Source organism: Rhamphochromis longiceps, linkage group LG19, assembly GCF_057381845.1.
Source record: "Rhamphochromis longiceps isolate RC_006_pf linkage group LG19, R_longiceps_female_GT1.1, whole genome shotgun sequence".
Classification (NCBI taxonomy): domain Eukaryota; kingdom Metazoa; phylum Chordata; class Actinopteri; order Cichliformes; family Cichlidae; genus Rhamphochromis; species Rhamphochromis longiceps.
In genome coordinates, this window is record NC_140575.1 from 32,727,625 (window position 1) to 32,742,630 (window position 15,006).

The 15,006-nt window shown below is 40.3% G+C and overlaps 1 protein-coding gene across 1 annotated transcript in view; it reads right to left on the bottom strand.

Moving 5' to 3' along the window:
• The window catches only part of dnajc17 (DnaJ (Hsp40) homolog, subfamily C, member 17), a 34,651-nt gene extending 23,995 nt beyond the window's left edge, over window positions 1-10,656 (bottom strand). Inside the window, exons 1-2 of the mRNA XM_085390799.1 lie at window positions 10,443-10,656; window positions 1,655-1,724 (exon numbers count right to left, since the gene is read on the bottom strand). Of these exons, the coding sequence (XP_085246925.1) occupies window positions 1,655-1,724; window positions 10,443-10,523 (151 nt within the window). The 5' untranslated portion in view covers window positions 10,524-10,656. The remainder of the gene's footprint in view (window positions 1-1,654; window positions 1,725-10,442) is intronic.
• Between the last annotated feature and the right edge of the window lie 4,350 nt (window positions 10,657-15,006).

Consider the following 15,006-nt stretch of genomic DNA (forward strand, 5'->3'; position numbering starts at 1 on the left):
AGAGCATTTTCTTGCATTACTGCCTTCAACTTTTATCTTGTGGGATATTACCTATAAAAAAGAAAAACGTGGCTAAAGGTTTACAAAAATTGGGTTGATAATTGTGCCAGTTTGAAACAAAAAAGACAGATCATAAAATTATACTGAAACGGGGAGACTGAGAAGGACAGGACACCTAATCCAAAAGCAGAGTTATGTCTACAAATGCCTCAAGATGATGGGACATGGAGCCGATACAAACTGCGACATTTGTGTCTCAAAATTTGCCGCAGGTCTCACGAAACTTGTTTCCTCCAGTGACACGGCCGTGCATTCCCCTGGCCCAGCCTGCTGCAAATACCACTACACCAGTTGTCATTTAACACACACGCACAGACAAATGTACACTGGGAGACCACAGTCCCCCCAGCTTGTCCTCCAAGCAGCACATTACTGCACGATACTAGCCAGGCTTAATCATTCACTTATGGGAGGCCTAACAGACTGATACTGTTACTCCCTGTGGGGACTGGCATTGCGCAATAACAGAAGGCTCTCGAGATCGCGCTGCCAGCAGAGGCGGTCAGGTTACCTACATGCATATAATGGGCTGGAATGAAATCCAACTGGGGGAAACCTGCCATGCCCACCAGGCACCTCCGAGTGTCACAATATGGGGTATTTAGAGGGGAGAGGGGATAGTGGGGAGGGGTATCGTCAATCAGTGAAGAATTGTGACCCCTATGTCACCTCTTACATGCAAACAACCCTCCCCTGAGGGGCAGCAAGTCCCAAGACTTGCTCCGCTCTCGTGCGATAGAGTCCAATTCTCTTCATGCGTGGGTTCGAGTGTTGAGGGCCTCCAAACCACTACTTTTCCATTTCTGGGAAACCGACCCCCTGCTTTTGTGTTATCCCTCTCAACCCTACCAATTTCCTTTTTTTCCTGACATAATCAGAAATTGTCTGAACCATCCAGAAACCACATAAACCTAACTTGAAAACATACCTCGTGACCAGCTTCTTGTCCAAGGTGCATTTTTCCCCTATTGACAAAAAGCTATGCTGAGATTTTCTGGTCTAATTGTTGACATGCTGGTTGGCACCAAGCTGCAGAAGGACACATGAACCCAGGGAGGACAGAGTGTGGATGAGGGTGGTGAGGATGGTGATGCTGGCCATGTTTTTCTAGCTAAAAAGCTGGCGGGAGAAACATGCGCTGGTTGCCTTGCGACAGAGTGCTGTGGCCAGGACATCTGGCAGAGTTTAACGCTGTGAGAATGTGACTCTGGAGCATTCATTTTTGGCCCTGGACCTTAATGGCAACTCAGTGAGTGGTCATAACTAACTCCTCAGTGGCAACGGTCAATGCCTCAGAATGGAGACAGAAGACACATGAACCTGGGACACTCAGGGAGGGAAATTTTCTAAGGTTGTACTTCCTCCCACATAGCCCTCAAAAGGAGATGTATTCTCACCACTACACTCACCTGCTCTGAATCTGACAATTACCTGCACTATTACCAAGTGCGCAGCTAGTAAGCCAAGAGATGTGGATCTACACCAGAACTTCTATGCATCCAATCATCTGCATCTTTATATGCATCTCTGTCAGATAAGGTTTGGAGATCATGTGAGAAAACAGTAAATGCAAAACAAAAACTGTCTCACTCACCTGCTTTTGGGTTGTCTGGGTTCTTGTCTGGATGGCATGTTAACGCTTTCTGTCGATACGCTTTCTTGATCTGAAAAAGGAGGAGGGAAAAACCCCAAACATTACAAAGAGTGGAAAATGCTTGTTAGAACGCAGAAAAATGAACAATTCCCTTAACCTTCAGTTCTATTTATATATCCTCAAATCACAACAAGAGTCTCCTCAAGGTGCTTTAGACTTTAAGGTAAAGACCCTAAAAAATAGAGGAAAAACCCTAACAAACAACAAATGAGCAAGCACTGGCAACACTGGGGAGGAAAAACTCCCTTTTAGCAGGAAGAAACCTATTACAAAAAGAATAAAACAAAATGTAATGTCCCCCATATGAGGTCTTGGGAGGTTAAGCACAAATTTTGGGCACCGTGTAAAGATATAATTCTTACTGTGTATCAATAATTTTATAACGTTGAGTTTGGCCCAGAAGTCTAAGAAGTTATGGCCTCATTGAAATAATGCCAAAGACAGTAACAGCCTGACATAAAAACATCTGAGGTGAAATGTGGTCTTTAATGGAATTGTTTTGTTTGGATCAAACTGAAACTTTAAGCCGATCCTGTGCTTCGTGTCCTTTTGACATGCCGTTAATGGCTTCTAACCACTGTGGTACATACGGCACTGTACAAGAATTCAAAACTATTCTCAGGCTATTCCAGTTGTCAGATTGCAAGATAAATACGAAGTTGCAACCTAGTATTATTCTATCTTTATTTAAACAATATTAGATAGAATATGTCATAAAAAATGAAATCAAGTCTGACATAGTCTGAAAGCAGCATCCTTTGGCAGCTGATTTTTTAACTCTGGGTCACTGCTTGGAACATTAACCATTCATTGGTCCTTCTAGGAATCACTTAATGGAGAGGTGGTTTTTATTAGACGTCTGCTTCTTTTGAGAATGAAGGGAAACAGGAAAATTACCGCAGAGACCAGAGGGGGCTGTGGAGTCCAGCGCTTGAGAATTCTGCACAACCTCAAACGCACATGCTCATATACAGTACATGCATTGCATGCTAAAGTTTTGGCACATCCAACCCTCCCCCCCATACATACACATTAAAGAACAGACCAAACACAAACACTGACATGCACTTTCTCACCAGACATAATCAGTCATGCCAACATTCTGGATGTTTTCAAATTCTCCCTGTTAGCGCAAATCAATCTCCTGCCAGTACGCTTTGGGCCACAAAAACTGGGAGCCCCTTTGTTCATGTCTGGGAAGCGTTTGCATTGGATGCATTGTCTTCTGGCATATGCAGTGTTTCCCTGTAATTTGTTTTGCACAGTTTTATCTCTAGAACGCACGCCAAAACATACTGAGCTGACTTTACGTGGATGGATTGAATTGGGGGGGAGCACAATGGTGTAATTAATCAGCGTCCGGGCTTTTTTAACTGCAGCTCCAATGACAGTTAAGCACAGTCACACATTAGACTGGATGCCCTCCATCCAGGGTGCAAGAGCTTAACCTCTGACTGATTATATGAACCAAGCAAGCCTCCAGTGAAGCCTCTGGAGATAACTGCAGCTCACACAGCTCCTAAATGTCAAAAGTCCTTTCTTCTATCTAAATTGGATTAGGGTTTTGGGGGGGGGGGGGGGGGGGGGGTGTCATTATTGTTCCAACAGTAAATGAGAACTTGGTTCAGTGAGAGGGCTTTTTGAGAGACTAGACATCATTAGAGGATATTTAGTCTTGCTGCTTGGCACACACAGCGTTCCTACAGATTGCGACTGACACGCAGGGCTGTGGACTAGAACCAAACACATATGCTTACTGTTGGCCTTAGCCTGCTTCCCCTGTATTATCCTCGCCTGTCTATTTCTCACATTCTGTTCAATGCACTCCCTATTATACCTTTGTCCAACTCATTTTAAAGCTTTTTAGTAAGATACAAAAAAGTGAAGACTCGAGTCCCACCTAGGGCAGGGATAGCTCAGTAGGTAGAGTGGTTGCCCCATGATCGGAAGGTCGGGGGTTCGATTCCCCTTAACAGCTACCCTGAGGTACCCCTGAGCAAGGTACCGTCCCTACACACTGCTCCCCGGGCGCCCAATGGCTGCCCACTGCTTCACTGAGTGAATGGGTTAAATGCAGAGAGCAATTTCCCCACGGGGCTCAATAAAGTACAATAATGTACACACTTTCTTCTTCACCTCAAAATTATACTCCTCTTCAACAACAGTTGCCTCAAGCACCATTCTTGTGATTATGCACTATATAAATAAAATTGAACTGAATTGCAAAGGAGTGAACTGCAGCTCCTCTCTGGGATCAAAACACAGCCTAAAAATGGGTCCTACTCTGTCCTTTTTCCCTCTACCACCGTGAGGAGTTGCTTACTGTGGATTTCCACAAAGCGCCAACCAACTTGCTCAAGATGTGCAGACCATGATTGAAAACAAGTCTACATCTTTCTTTCTTTTTTAAATCAGTGTTACATAATCTTCTGATGGTAATGCAGTTTAAGTGGAGACAAAAACAAGCCTGCACTGCATTAATGTCATTTTGACAAAAATTATTGTGCCTTGATGTTCGCTATATCGTACCTTGCAATACTGAAATGTAAAGGTGTGTGAGCTTTTGTTATACCACAGAGAACCAATGCCTAAACTGGAATAGAAACATATGTAATACACACTTTTTTGGAAGTATCAATCATGTCTGGAGTTGTTAGTAAACTGTAAAATAGGAACTTGAGGTAATCAGAGCTGTGCAATGTGCTTTCAAAATAGCATCAGTCTGTATTTGGAATAGAAAACACAATATAAATCATTTTTGAACATTTGAAATGTTAGCAGCCAAGATATGGAAGAGCTATGCCTTCCTTTAGCTTATGCCACTGTTGTAGCTCCATATATAGTTAAGAGCTCTTTTTCATTTAATATAAATGAAATGATATCTTTTTAAAAACAGATTTAGGAAGATGAAATGAGAGTGTGATCATTTTCTTGTAAAATCCCCCATAATTTAAGTTCAGTTAGCTAACATCTGGACCATGTGCCTTACCACTTTGCATTATCATTAATACATAATGATTTCTTTCTGTTGTAACAGGAGTTCAATCTTAAATTTTGTAGTGCATAAAGGACAGAGCACTGAGCACCGGCTGCAATTTTTTAATGAGCTAATGTTTTTGAACTTTTGGCATTTCTTATATTTAGATTAATCGGATTACAGCTTTCAGGACTTCCCTGAAGCAGTGAGGCAAAAATATTATTTTTCTAATGGGTTTTATAAAGTTGTTAATTGCTAAAAATTAACTAAATAAAATGAAAAGAACATGATCCAATTCAAGTGCAGTTAAATATTCAACTATTGTCAATTCCCTTTTTTATTAATAAAGAAGAAAACTACCTTACAATCCCAGCTTTAAAAAAGTTAGGATTCTACAATGTAAATAAAAAATGGAATGCAATGATTTGCAAATCTCATAACCCCATATTTTATTCACAGAAGAACGTAGAAAACAAAGTCAGATGTTTAAACTGAAACATTTTAAATATTCTCTGAATAATATTAGTTCATTTTGTATTTGATGACAGCAACACATCTCAAAAAAAAATGGGGACGGAGCAACAAAAAGCCGGAAAAAGCAAGTTTCTCAAGAGTAAAGATGGGCAGGGCTTCACCAATGTGCAAAAAATTATCTATATTTTGTGGAACAGTTTCACAGTAATACTTGTTATTATAAAATTACTACAACTTTGAATGTCTCGTCATCTACAGTACCTAATATCATCAAAATATTTCGAGAGTCTGGAGAAATCGCTGTGGAAAATCATTATTGGATGCCTGTGATCTTCGGGCCCTCGGGCACCAGTGCATTAAAAACAGACATGATTCCGTCATGGATCTTACACCATGGGCTCAGGAACACTTCCAGAAATCACTGTCTATGAACACAATTTGCTGTTGCATCCAAAAATGCAGATTAAAAATCCTGCAAAGAAGAAGCCATATTTGAACATGATCCAGAAACACTTCTTTCTTCTCTGGGCCAAAGGTCATTTAAAATGGTCAGAGGCAAAGTGGAAAACTGTTCTGTGGTTTAACAAGTTGGAATATAAAATTATGTGTGGAAAACATTGCTCCCATGACTTCCACACTAAGAAGGAGAAGGTCAGGCGTGTTATCAGCATTCAGTTTAAAAGCCTGCAGATCTGATGGTATGGGGGTGCCTAATGAATTGGCAGTCTAAACACCTGGAAAGGCACCATTAATGCTGAGATTCAAAGCAACATATGCTCCCATCCAGAGGACATCGGGACAGACGTTACATATTTCAGCAAGATGATGCTAAACCGCATACTGCATCAATTTCAACAGCATGACTACATAATGGCAGAGTCTGGGTGCTGACCAGGCCTGCCTTTCACTGATTGAAAACATTCAGCAAATCATGAAGCAAAAAACACAACAAAGAAGACCTAGAATAATCAGGCAGCTACAATCTTATATCAGACAGGACATCGTTCCTTTTCCAAAAGTCCAGCAGCTGCTCTCCTCACTTCCCAGATGTTTACAGACTGTTGTTAAAAGAAGAGAGGATGCTACACAGCAGTAAACATGAACACGTCCCAGCTTTTTTGAGACGTTTATTTGTTTATGTGATTTGCAAATCATTGCATTCCGTTATTATTTACATTTCACACAGTGTCCCACTGTTTTGGAACTGAGGTTGAGGAATAGATTACTTCCTTATTGAGAAAACCCTTAATTTCTTTATCACAACAGGTGAATGTTTAACTGCACTCGAATTGGATCATCATTCATATGATGCACTGAGGAAAAGAAAAAATAAAAAGCAATACAGGCAAACACTTGTCAGATAATCCATTAATGGATTTACTGCATTTACTTCAAGTTCTGGTATTAGTATGATTAATTTACCTTTCCTTTAAATGTATCATCACGTTTATGCATAAAACAAAACATTTCAAACCCTTTAATAAATAATTGTGACTGCAGTCTTTCTTTACTCAGAAATACAGAAATGGATGCCAAAAACAGGGAAACAGAAAATTCTAAAACAGGGTAACCAGAGTTCATCATGAAGATAAGTACGTGTGATTTGATATAAAAGCAGCCTTTATAAAAATAAATACATCACCCGTGAGTTTATACTGTGTCCTTAATTCACATTCAGTCAGCTTCTCACATTCATCACCTGCACCTATCTGACAAGATAAACATGTCTCTGCCACGTCTTCACTAACAGCAGATGTTTGCCGTTGTCGGGAAGTACGTTTGGCCAGCCGAGCTGCTTGACAAGTACAACCTGTCATCACCAAAGTTGCTCTGGTGGAGAACAGCCATCTTGCATGTCATCATAACTCCCCTTCTCTCCAGTTCCTCCTCCAATCGTTTCCTTTTCACTCTCTCTAGGATCCTTCACGATATCTTGTCTCTACTGTGCCTCTGGAGCTGTTTTGTTAAATAATGCATGATTACTCCCATCAGTGCCATAACACGCAATCTTTAATTGATGCTGGAAGACCCTGAGCCCGCTGGTTCTCCACACTAGGAGCCAAAGCAGTGCAATCTTTAAGAAGTTGTGCGCATAAGTCTTCAATTGCAGGGCATCTTCCTATAGCCCTAATCCGGCCAATTACTCTAGCAATTATCTTTGTGCAGTTCACCGTGACCTTATAGGACTGGCTCTGAATCCATCAGTTGTTGGAAAAAATGAAAAACAGAAGAACTCCTGGACTAAAACCAGCTGCTGTCCCTTGTGCTTACAGATGATGAAAACTGTATTTAATCCTACTGTATCTTCTGTCTGTTGTAATTCAAAATATTCCACATTTTCATATGCCAATTTACTTGTTTCATGCATGAGACAGACTAAATGGAAGAAATCTCAACTATTTCCCACACTTCTGTTCGTCAAAGAATGAACCACAAGATCAGGGAAAGACTACAATCCTGGAGTAGGAGGCCAACGGTAGCCTAATAGTTAGTGCCTGGCAAAAAAAAAAAAAAAAAAACATTCTCAGTGCCGACCGGATACCCATTTGCTTCAGTTTAGCTGCATGCTCACATCTTGTCCTCATTAAACCAGTTTTTGGTGCCAATTATGGCTGACAAACTACTGGTCCCGGTGTAGAAACCCTTACTGTGTAGATGATTAGCTGCCTGATCAGCCATGGATCCATCCTCATTAATAACAATGTGTGATTCTTTATGAGATATTATCAGCTAGAAGAAAATAATAACAAAATACTCCAGAGAAAGAAAGGTAAAAAGAAAAGTGAATGTAGCCCTCCACTAGCAGCTGAGCATGGACCTGGATAAACAGCTGTATTTTCTGCAAGACACTGTCACGCAATCACTCAGGCCACCGACTAAACACTCAATCATTCAAGAACTTAGAGGGCCCTGGGAAGAGCATGTGGGAAGAGTAAACGAGAAGAAGCACGCAAAGTACTAGGAGCTGTTGGAGAAGTGCCAGGACAGAGGCTGGAAGATGCTCTGTGAGCCCAAAGAGGTTAGCTGTGGAGGTTTTGCAGGATGTTCACTCTTCAAAGTGCAAGCAACTGGGCGCTACAGGAGACGGAAGACAGAGAGCCAACCCCATTTGTGGCATCTGGGTGAGGAGGTCTGATGCTAAAAGATCCAAAACACCTCATGACCCCAAGAACCTCACTGAAGATGTATCAGGGAGAAACTGTAAGCACACTGTGGATGCATGTGCTTCTTAATGCAAACCTCACAGATCACGCTGGCATAAATAAATTAATATGCAGTAATCAAATTGTTTGAGGAAGAGCACTCATTTTGATTAATTCACTTAATAACAACTAAATCAATAACACCAACCTAACGGTAACTGATCTGGCAAAAACATCATTATGGTTTAATCTATTTCTTCAGTTATAACTGCTTTGTCTGCTTTAAGAGTGTATATGGCTGTATAACTGTGGAATACATACTTAGTGCACTAGAAATAAACTGCATAAAAATTGCTGTCCTGATTGCACGCTGATGATGCTCCCCAGTGCACTGCAGAATGCAATTATAATCTTAATGCACCTATTCTGACAAAGACTTGAAGAGGAAAAAGAAACTCATCAGTGGGGGCATTGAGTTTACAATGAACTATTACAATGCAATGAAATCACCTGTCCTTGGATGCTCTGAGTGGAAGTAAACCATTCAAGCGTGTAGTTACTGAAACACATTAGGTAATAGGTACATTAAAATTTAAGTAGCTGAACAAACCACAAGAAATTCTGTGTGGTCTTGGCTGTGGACGAGCAATCTGTGGTAGGTACAAGTGTTTAACTGGTGACTGGTCTTTAGAAAAAGCCTTCCCTAGCACTATAAGCATAACGTAAACCCCATGAAGTCATTAAATCATAAACTCTGAAGTGCCAGTTTACATGGCATTTATCAGCCAGCTAAGCGCAACGAAAGGTCAGCAGCAGAGACGCTAAAGAGAAACAAGGGAACATGAAGTATGCAAATCCCCTACGTCAAGGCAGTGTTTTACAAGCTATGGCTAAAACCACATAAACAGGCTCTGGGATGAGCTTCTTCCTCTTTCTTTGATAAACAGTGTGCCTAATAGCTGGGATAAGTAGCTCATCTGATGACATCTCTCTTCACACACTTGATTGATTTTTGAGACCCTCCCTTCTGACTAAACGCACTACACACACATGCACACAAACAAACCCACTATCTCTCTCGACCATCAACAGACCTCACAGAATCAGCCCCCCTCCCTTTGGAGCCTAAATTCTACCCAAGCCACAACCACCAACTTCCTTAAGGATAATCCTCTGGGGAGGACAGAACTTTGAATTCCAATTAAGAAATTAACTGCCTCCCTCATTTTGGCAGCAATTTTAATTTCCCTTCAGGCCTGTGGATTCGGGATTGTGGAAACGGTGAAGAGAGGTGGTTGCAGGGAAAATGCTTGATTCAGGGAATCATGGTGAACCACTCAGAGATGAAAATTTGAAGCGATGTTGGGGAAATGCTTCCAGGGTTGATTGCAAAAACAAAGAGAATTTTGCAAAATTCTGTTTCCAATATGCAGAAAAGCAAAAAACTAGTTTACCCACGGCAGTAACGCACATGTAATCAGATGTTTTCAGAACCACACCAGCTTTCAGGAGCTAAGTATGTTGATTTAACTGAAATTACAAGATAGAGATATATATATATATATATATATATATATATATACATATATAGATATAGATATATATATAGATATATAGATATATATACAGTCAAAAACTAATAACTGAATAATCACACCGAAATTATGGTCATAGTTTCACTGTAAAGGGATTTTATGTCAAGGCATAGTACTAAAGGTTTGCCTGATGCAACACCCCCACTCAGCGGCCTTTCAGAGTATCACAACGGTGTAAATGAACCATTAGCCGGTTTGTCTGTTATATGACACGCTGGACCTGCATCTTTTATAGTTTTATCTTACGTTTATCTCACACTGTAAAAACAAACAAACAAAAAACCTCTTCACCATTTACACACACATACGATTAAAAGAAATACTAATCTTCATAGCAGAAAGTTATCATAGCCTCTTGCTTCGTGACAAAAATGTCCTAAGACAACAAATTTGCATTATTTATTACTTGATAATAAATAGTCTGGCAAATAAAAATAACAGGTTGCAGCTTACAATGCGTTACTTACAAGCATGGTTATCTTAACACGGCTATTTTTAACACAATGACTAAAGCTAGCTTTAAGTGCTAGTTTACACACCTCTTTCGTTGTAGCAGTGCTTTCAACTCCAAGTAAACCGTACAGATCCATCTGTAGGATATCTTTAGCCTTTCCGGACATTTCTGCCAAAACGCGCTACAGTACCAATACACAAAAATAATAAATATACCACTATTTAAAACAGCTGTTTTGCTAGCTATTTAGCTTCGTGTTGTGGTTCCAGGCAGCATGAGTATGACGTCCTCAACCTTTCAACCAGGATGTGCATTGCAAACTGGGTATTGTAGTTTTTGGGTCTCCTTGCTCTTCTCTAGGTTCCTGAAAAGCTCCCTCACGGAATTTTTATTATTTTTACTGTAGCGTTTATTATTTTTATATCCGATAAATTTTTTCCACAAGTATTAATCTTCTAAAATCTTTTGACCCATCTGTGGGCTCTTTAAGGGCTGTTCACGCGTGACAAATCCCACATCCAAAGCTTCACTGCATAGATGGCTATTTTTATCTTGCTGTCAGGTGTGAAATTAGTTATTTAGAACAATATCCTGCCTGGCATTAAAGGCCCACTGTGTATTTAACCACAAGACATAAACGGTATTTAACATTTTAAATTATTTATTTTGTTTAAGTAAAAGAGACTTCCTGTGCCATACTTATGTGCCTGTTTTCTATCAGCATATTGTTCACATTAGCCTCATTTTACTGTATTTTTTGATATTGCTAATGATGATGTTCGGGGATTAAAAGCCACATGTAGGCTCCTTGTTTAAATAAAATACTGGATTTCATTAATTTTGCGCGCACACGTCCTTCCCAAGGCACCCTAATAACATTGTTTCGACATTTAAATTTGGATATAAAACTTATCCAAGCCCATCAAGATCAACGAGACCACAGCGTCTTCTGGTGGACGAATTATGTAACAGCAGGCAGCACAGTACAGTACATATTAACACGTTTACCTATGTTTGATTAAGTTTAGTCCACCAAGAAAAAGCCGTGTTTATATCGATTTGAGGACCCAGGCTCCACCTTTATTTCCATTTAGATTCATTGTGTGGCCCACTAAACTGTCATTTTAGCCCATTAAACTTGCTCTATCTTGTCTCCGATGCAAAATGTAAACAGACACCTCAGTGCTACATGTGGTTTTTTTCCTGTGGATATAAATCCATCTGTGGCCTAATGGCATAGGTTTTACATATCTGTTAACCAAGATGTGGTCTGAGGCTGCACCACTTCCTGTAGGGAACTTCCCCTGACATGTACAAAAACAGCTTTCTTTTTCTTAAATTTTTGTGGGGGAATTTTTCGATGATGAAAAAGCCACCTGTTACTTACAGATGGTTTAGAAATATTGTGACGACTCTGTCCCTTCAGATTGTGCAAAAAGGCAGGCTTCTTTCAGTTTAAAATGTCTTTGCAAAGCACAACTTTTTTTGTCCTTCAGGCACACTGAGGATAAACAGGACTGAAAAAGAAGTCATAAGATGTGGCCCAAGTATAAAAGGTTATCCAACAGGACTAGTGCAACAATGTTTCTCAAAGAGTTAACCCCAAGGCAGTGATTTCTAAACCATAAACTAATACAGTCATGGCAAAAAATAAAGTACACTCTATTTCAATTCTAAGGTTTTACGTATCAGGACATAATTTATAAAAATCTGTTTATTACTGGGTCTTAAAATTGTTTAAGTACAACCGTAGAAGAACAACAACACATGACTTTATTACATTATTTATCTGACAAAAAATAAACCAAAATGCAGAAGCAATATATGAAAAAATGAGGAATGTATTTGCACACCTTGACTATTTTCTTTTATATATATTCTGTTGTAGATTTACTGTGTCCTTATGATAAATGACCCAATTTGAGCCAAGGTTTAGCTGTCAAACAGATCCTCACATATTCGACTCCAGAATACTTTGGTATACAGAGGAGTTCATGGTCGTCTCAGTGACTGCAAGGTGTCCAAGTCCTGTGGCTGTAGAACAAGCCCAAATCATCGTCCCTCCACCACCGTGCTTCACAGTTTGTAAGAGGGGTTTGTGCCGATCGATGTGTTTGCTTTTCACTGTGCATCTCCACTTTGTTCTCACCTGTCAAAGCACCATTCCAGAAGTCTTGTGGTTTGTCCAGATGCAACTTTGCAAACCTGAGCCACGTGCCTTATTTTTAGAGAGAAGAAACTTTTCCAAACAAGCCATACATGTCTAGCCTTTTTCTAATTGTACGGTCATGAACTTTAACCTTTAACATGCTAACTGAGGACTGTAGAGTCTGAGATGTAAGTTTGGGGGTTTTTGCAGTTTCTCTGAGCATTGCACAGTCTGACCTTGGGGTGAATTTACTGTGACGTCCACGCTTTGGACGTTTGGCATCTGTCTCGAACGTTTTCCACTTAAGTGAGATGCTCACACTTACTGATGATTAGCACCTGACTACAACTTACCCTCTTAATCCCCCACTGTAGCACATTATAGCAGTAAGGGTGGATTTTCCACACACTTCTCTAATAGTTCCTTATTTTTTGTTAAGTACATTGATCTGATAATTAAATATAAATAAGTTTAAGACCCTGTAAGGACCTCAACACATCAAATGCTGAATGTGAGACGTTTATAGTCATCTGTAAAATATATGCTTGTGTTTAATGTGATGATGATGATGATTTTCTTGTAACGATGGGACAGGAGAAAGTGTTGCAATATGTAACCACATGATATACTCAAAGCCAAGGAGGAAAAGTCTCGATGTTTAATAAGCAAAAAGATTTCCCATTTTTGCTTAAATTTGAGGTGCTCAGCAGTTCATGGCCTCTGTTGGATTTTCCAAATCATGATGCATCAAATGTCTTCAGTTCATGGCAGGTCAGGCAGGCCAGTTTTACACAAGACACCCTTTAGAGCCACATTGTATCTCCAGTACGTGGTTTGTAATTGTCTTGCTGAAACAAGTAATTTTACACATCATTTTACAGCATCATGTATCCAGTATATCCACTACCACTCCTCTGCATTTGTCCATACCATTTTAACCTTCCCTTTCACTCTTCCTCCTATCCTTCCATCACAAATCACCCCTGACACTCAACACCACCCTACCTGCACTCTCTTCTCCACCTGTCTTGTGCACCATCCATTGCTTTGGGTGGTTGATCCCAGATATTTAAACTACTTCCACCTTCACTACCTCTACTCTTTGCAGCCTCACTGTTACAGTTGTCTCCCTCTCATTTACACACATAGTTATTCTTGCTTCTACCGACTTTCATTCCTCTTTTCTCCTGTGTATACCTCCAACTCTCCAGGTCCCCTCCTCAAAGCAAACATCACATCTGTAGTGCTCATTCTTGCTATGAAGACACACTTTTGCTTCACTGATTATCACCTCTCCTCTTAGTGTCCTCCTTCGCTCCAAAATTGTGTTAAACAGCCTGGTTAAAAAGTACAGTGCTCTCTCTCTCTCTCTCTCTCGCTCTCTCTCTCTCTCTCTCGCTCTCTCTTTCTCTCTCGCTCTCTCTCGCTCTCTCTCGCTCTCTCTCAGACATTAGTTCAAAGGACCAAATACCTTATCCACCCTTCATCCTTTCTATAGCTGCCCCGCCCTCCTCCACACATAATGAATAGTAATCCATCCTCCTCTTGCTCCTTTCTTCATTCATCAGCTTCAGCTGTATCCAGTGTGCATTACAGTACACTGGATACAGTGTAGCCTGTTGTTGTACTGTACAACAACACAGGAAAGAGAGACAATGAAGCTGAATTTGACTTTGAAGGTCAGATATTTGATTCCTGCTGATGTTTCTTGATCCTGTTCAACAAGCTCAGCTAGTGAGCTGCTCATTATGAGTTCATAATATTTGCTCAGTGGCTTATGTTTAGACCAAACCATCCCTGTGTATTACAGCTATCCTGCATAGTCTCCATTAGGAGAGATACAGACACATGATACTCATGCTGCTCATTTCTCATTTTTTTCATTCTCCTTCACAATAACAAAAACTCTTGTGCTGGTGAAACGTTGCTGTCTAAAGCATCACAAGTTTTCATATATCTACCCTTTTCTTAAGGCAGTGGAATTCTAGCAAGCTAAGTAGCCCCAAGACATGAAGGATAACTGCTTTTATTAGTGAAGCAGTAGATTTGTTGAAAGACTTCCCTAAAATCACTGAAGCTAAAAATTTTAGAGAAAAGATTATGTCTAAGTGTCTTCGGGTTATTTCTGTGTCGTGGATTCAGATGATTCCAGATTGTGTTAAAATTAAAAATGCCCCCTTCCATAGAATAAAGAAGGATGACTAATTTCCTCTAAATCAGACTTGGAAATACTGCTACGTGTTGTACACAAGGTTCCTGGGAGCAGTTAGACCTGCAGAAGTCTGGTTATTATTTCATCAGTTGTGAGATAACCACATTAACTCAAGACTATAATAGGATTGTGCTCTGCCACTGCGCTGTGTGCTGCAAGGAGTCGCTGATTGATTCGGAGAAGTTATTTTCCCTCCCGCAACTGGCTGCCTGAAGCAGAGGTCCAGCTGATGGGATGGGTGAGTGTGGGAGCAGGCAACCACTGGCTGCCTTCAGCAGCTAAACAGGA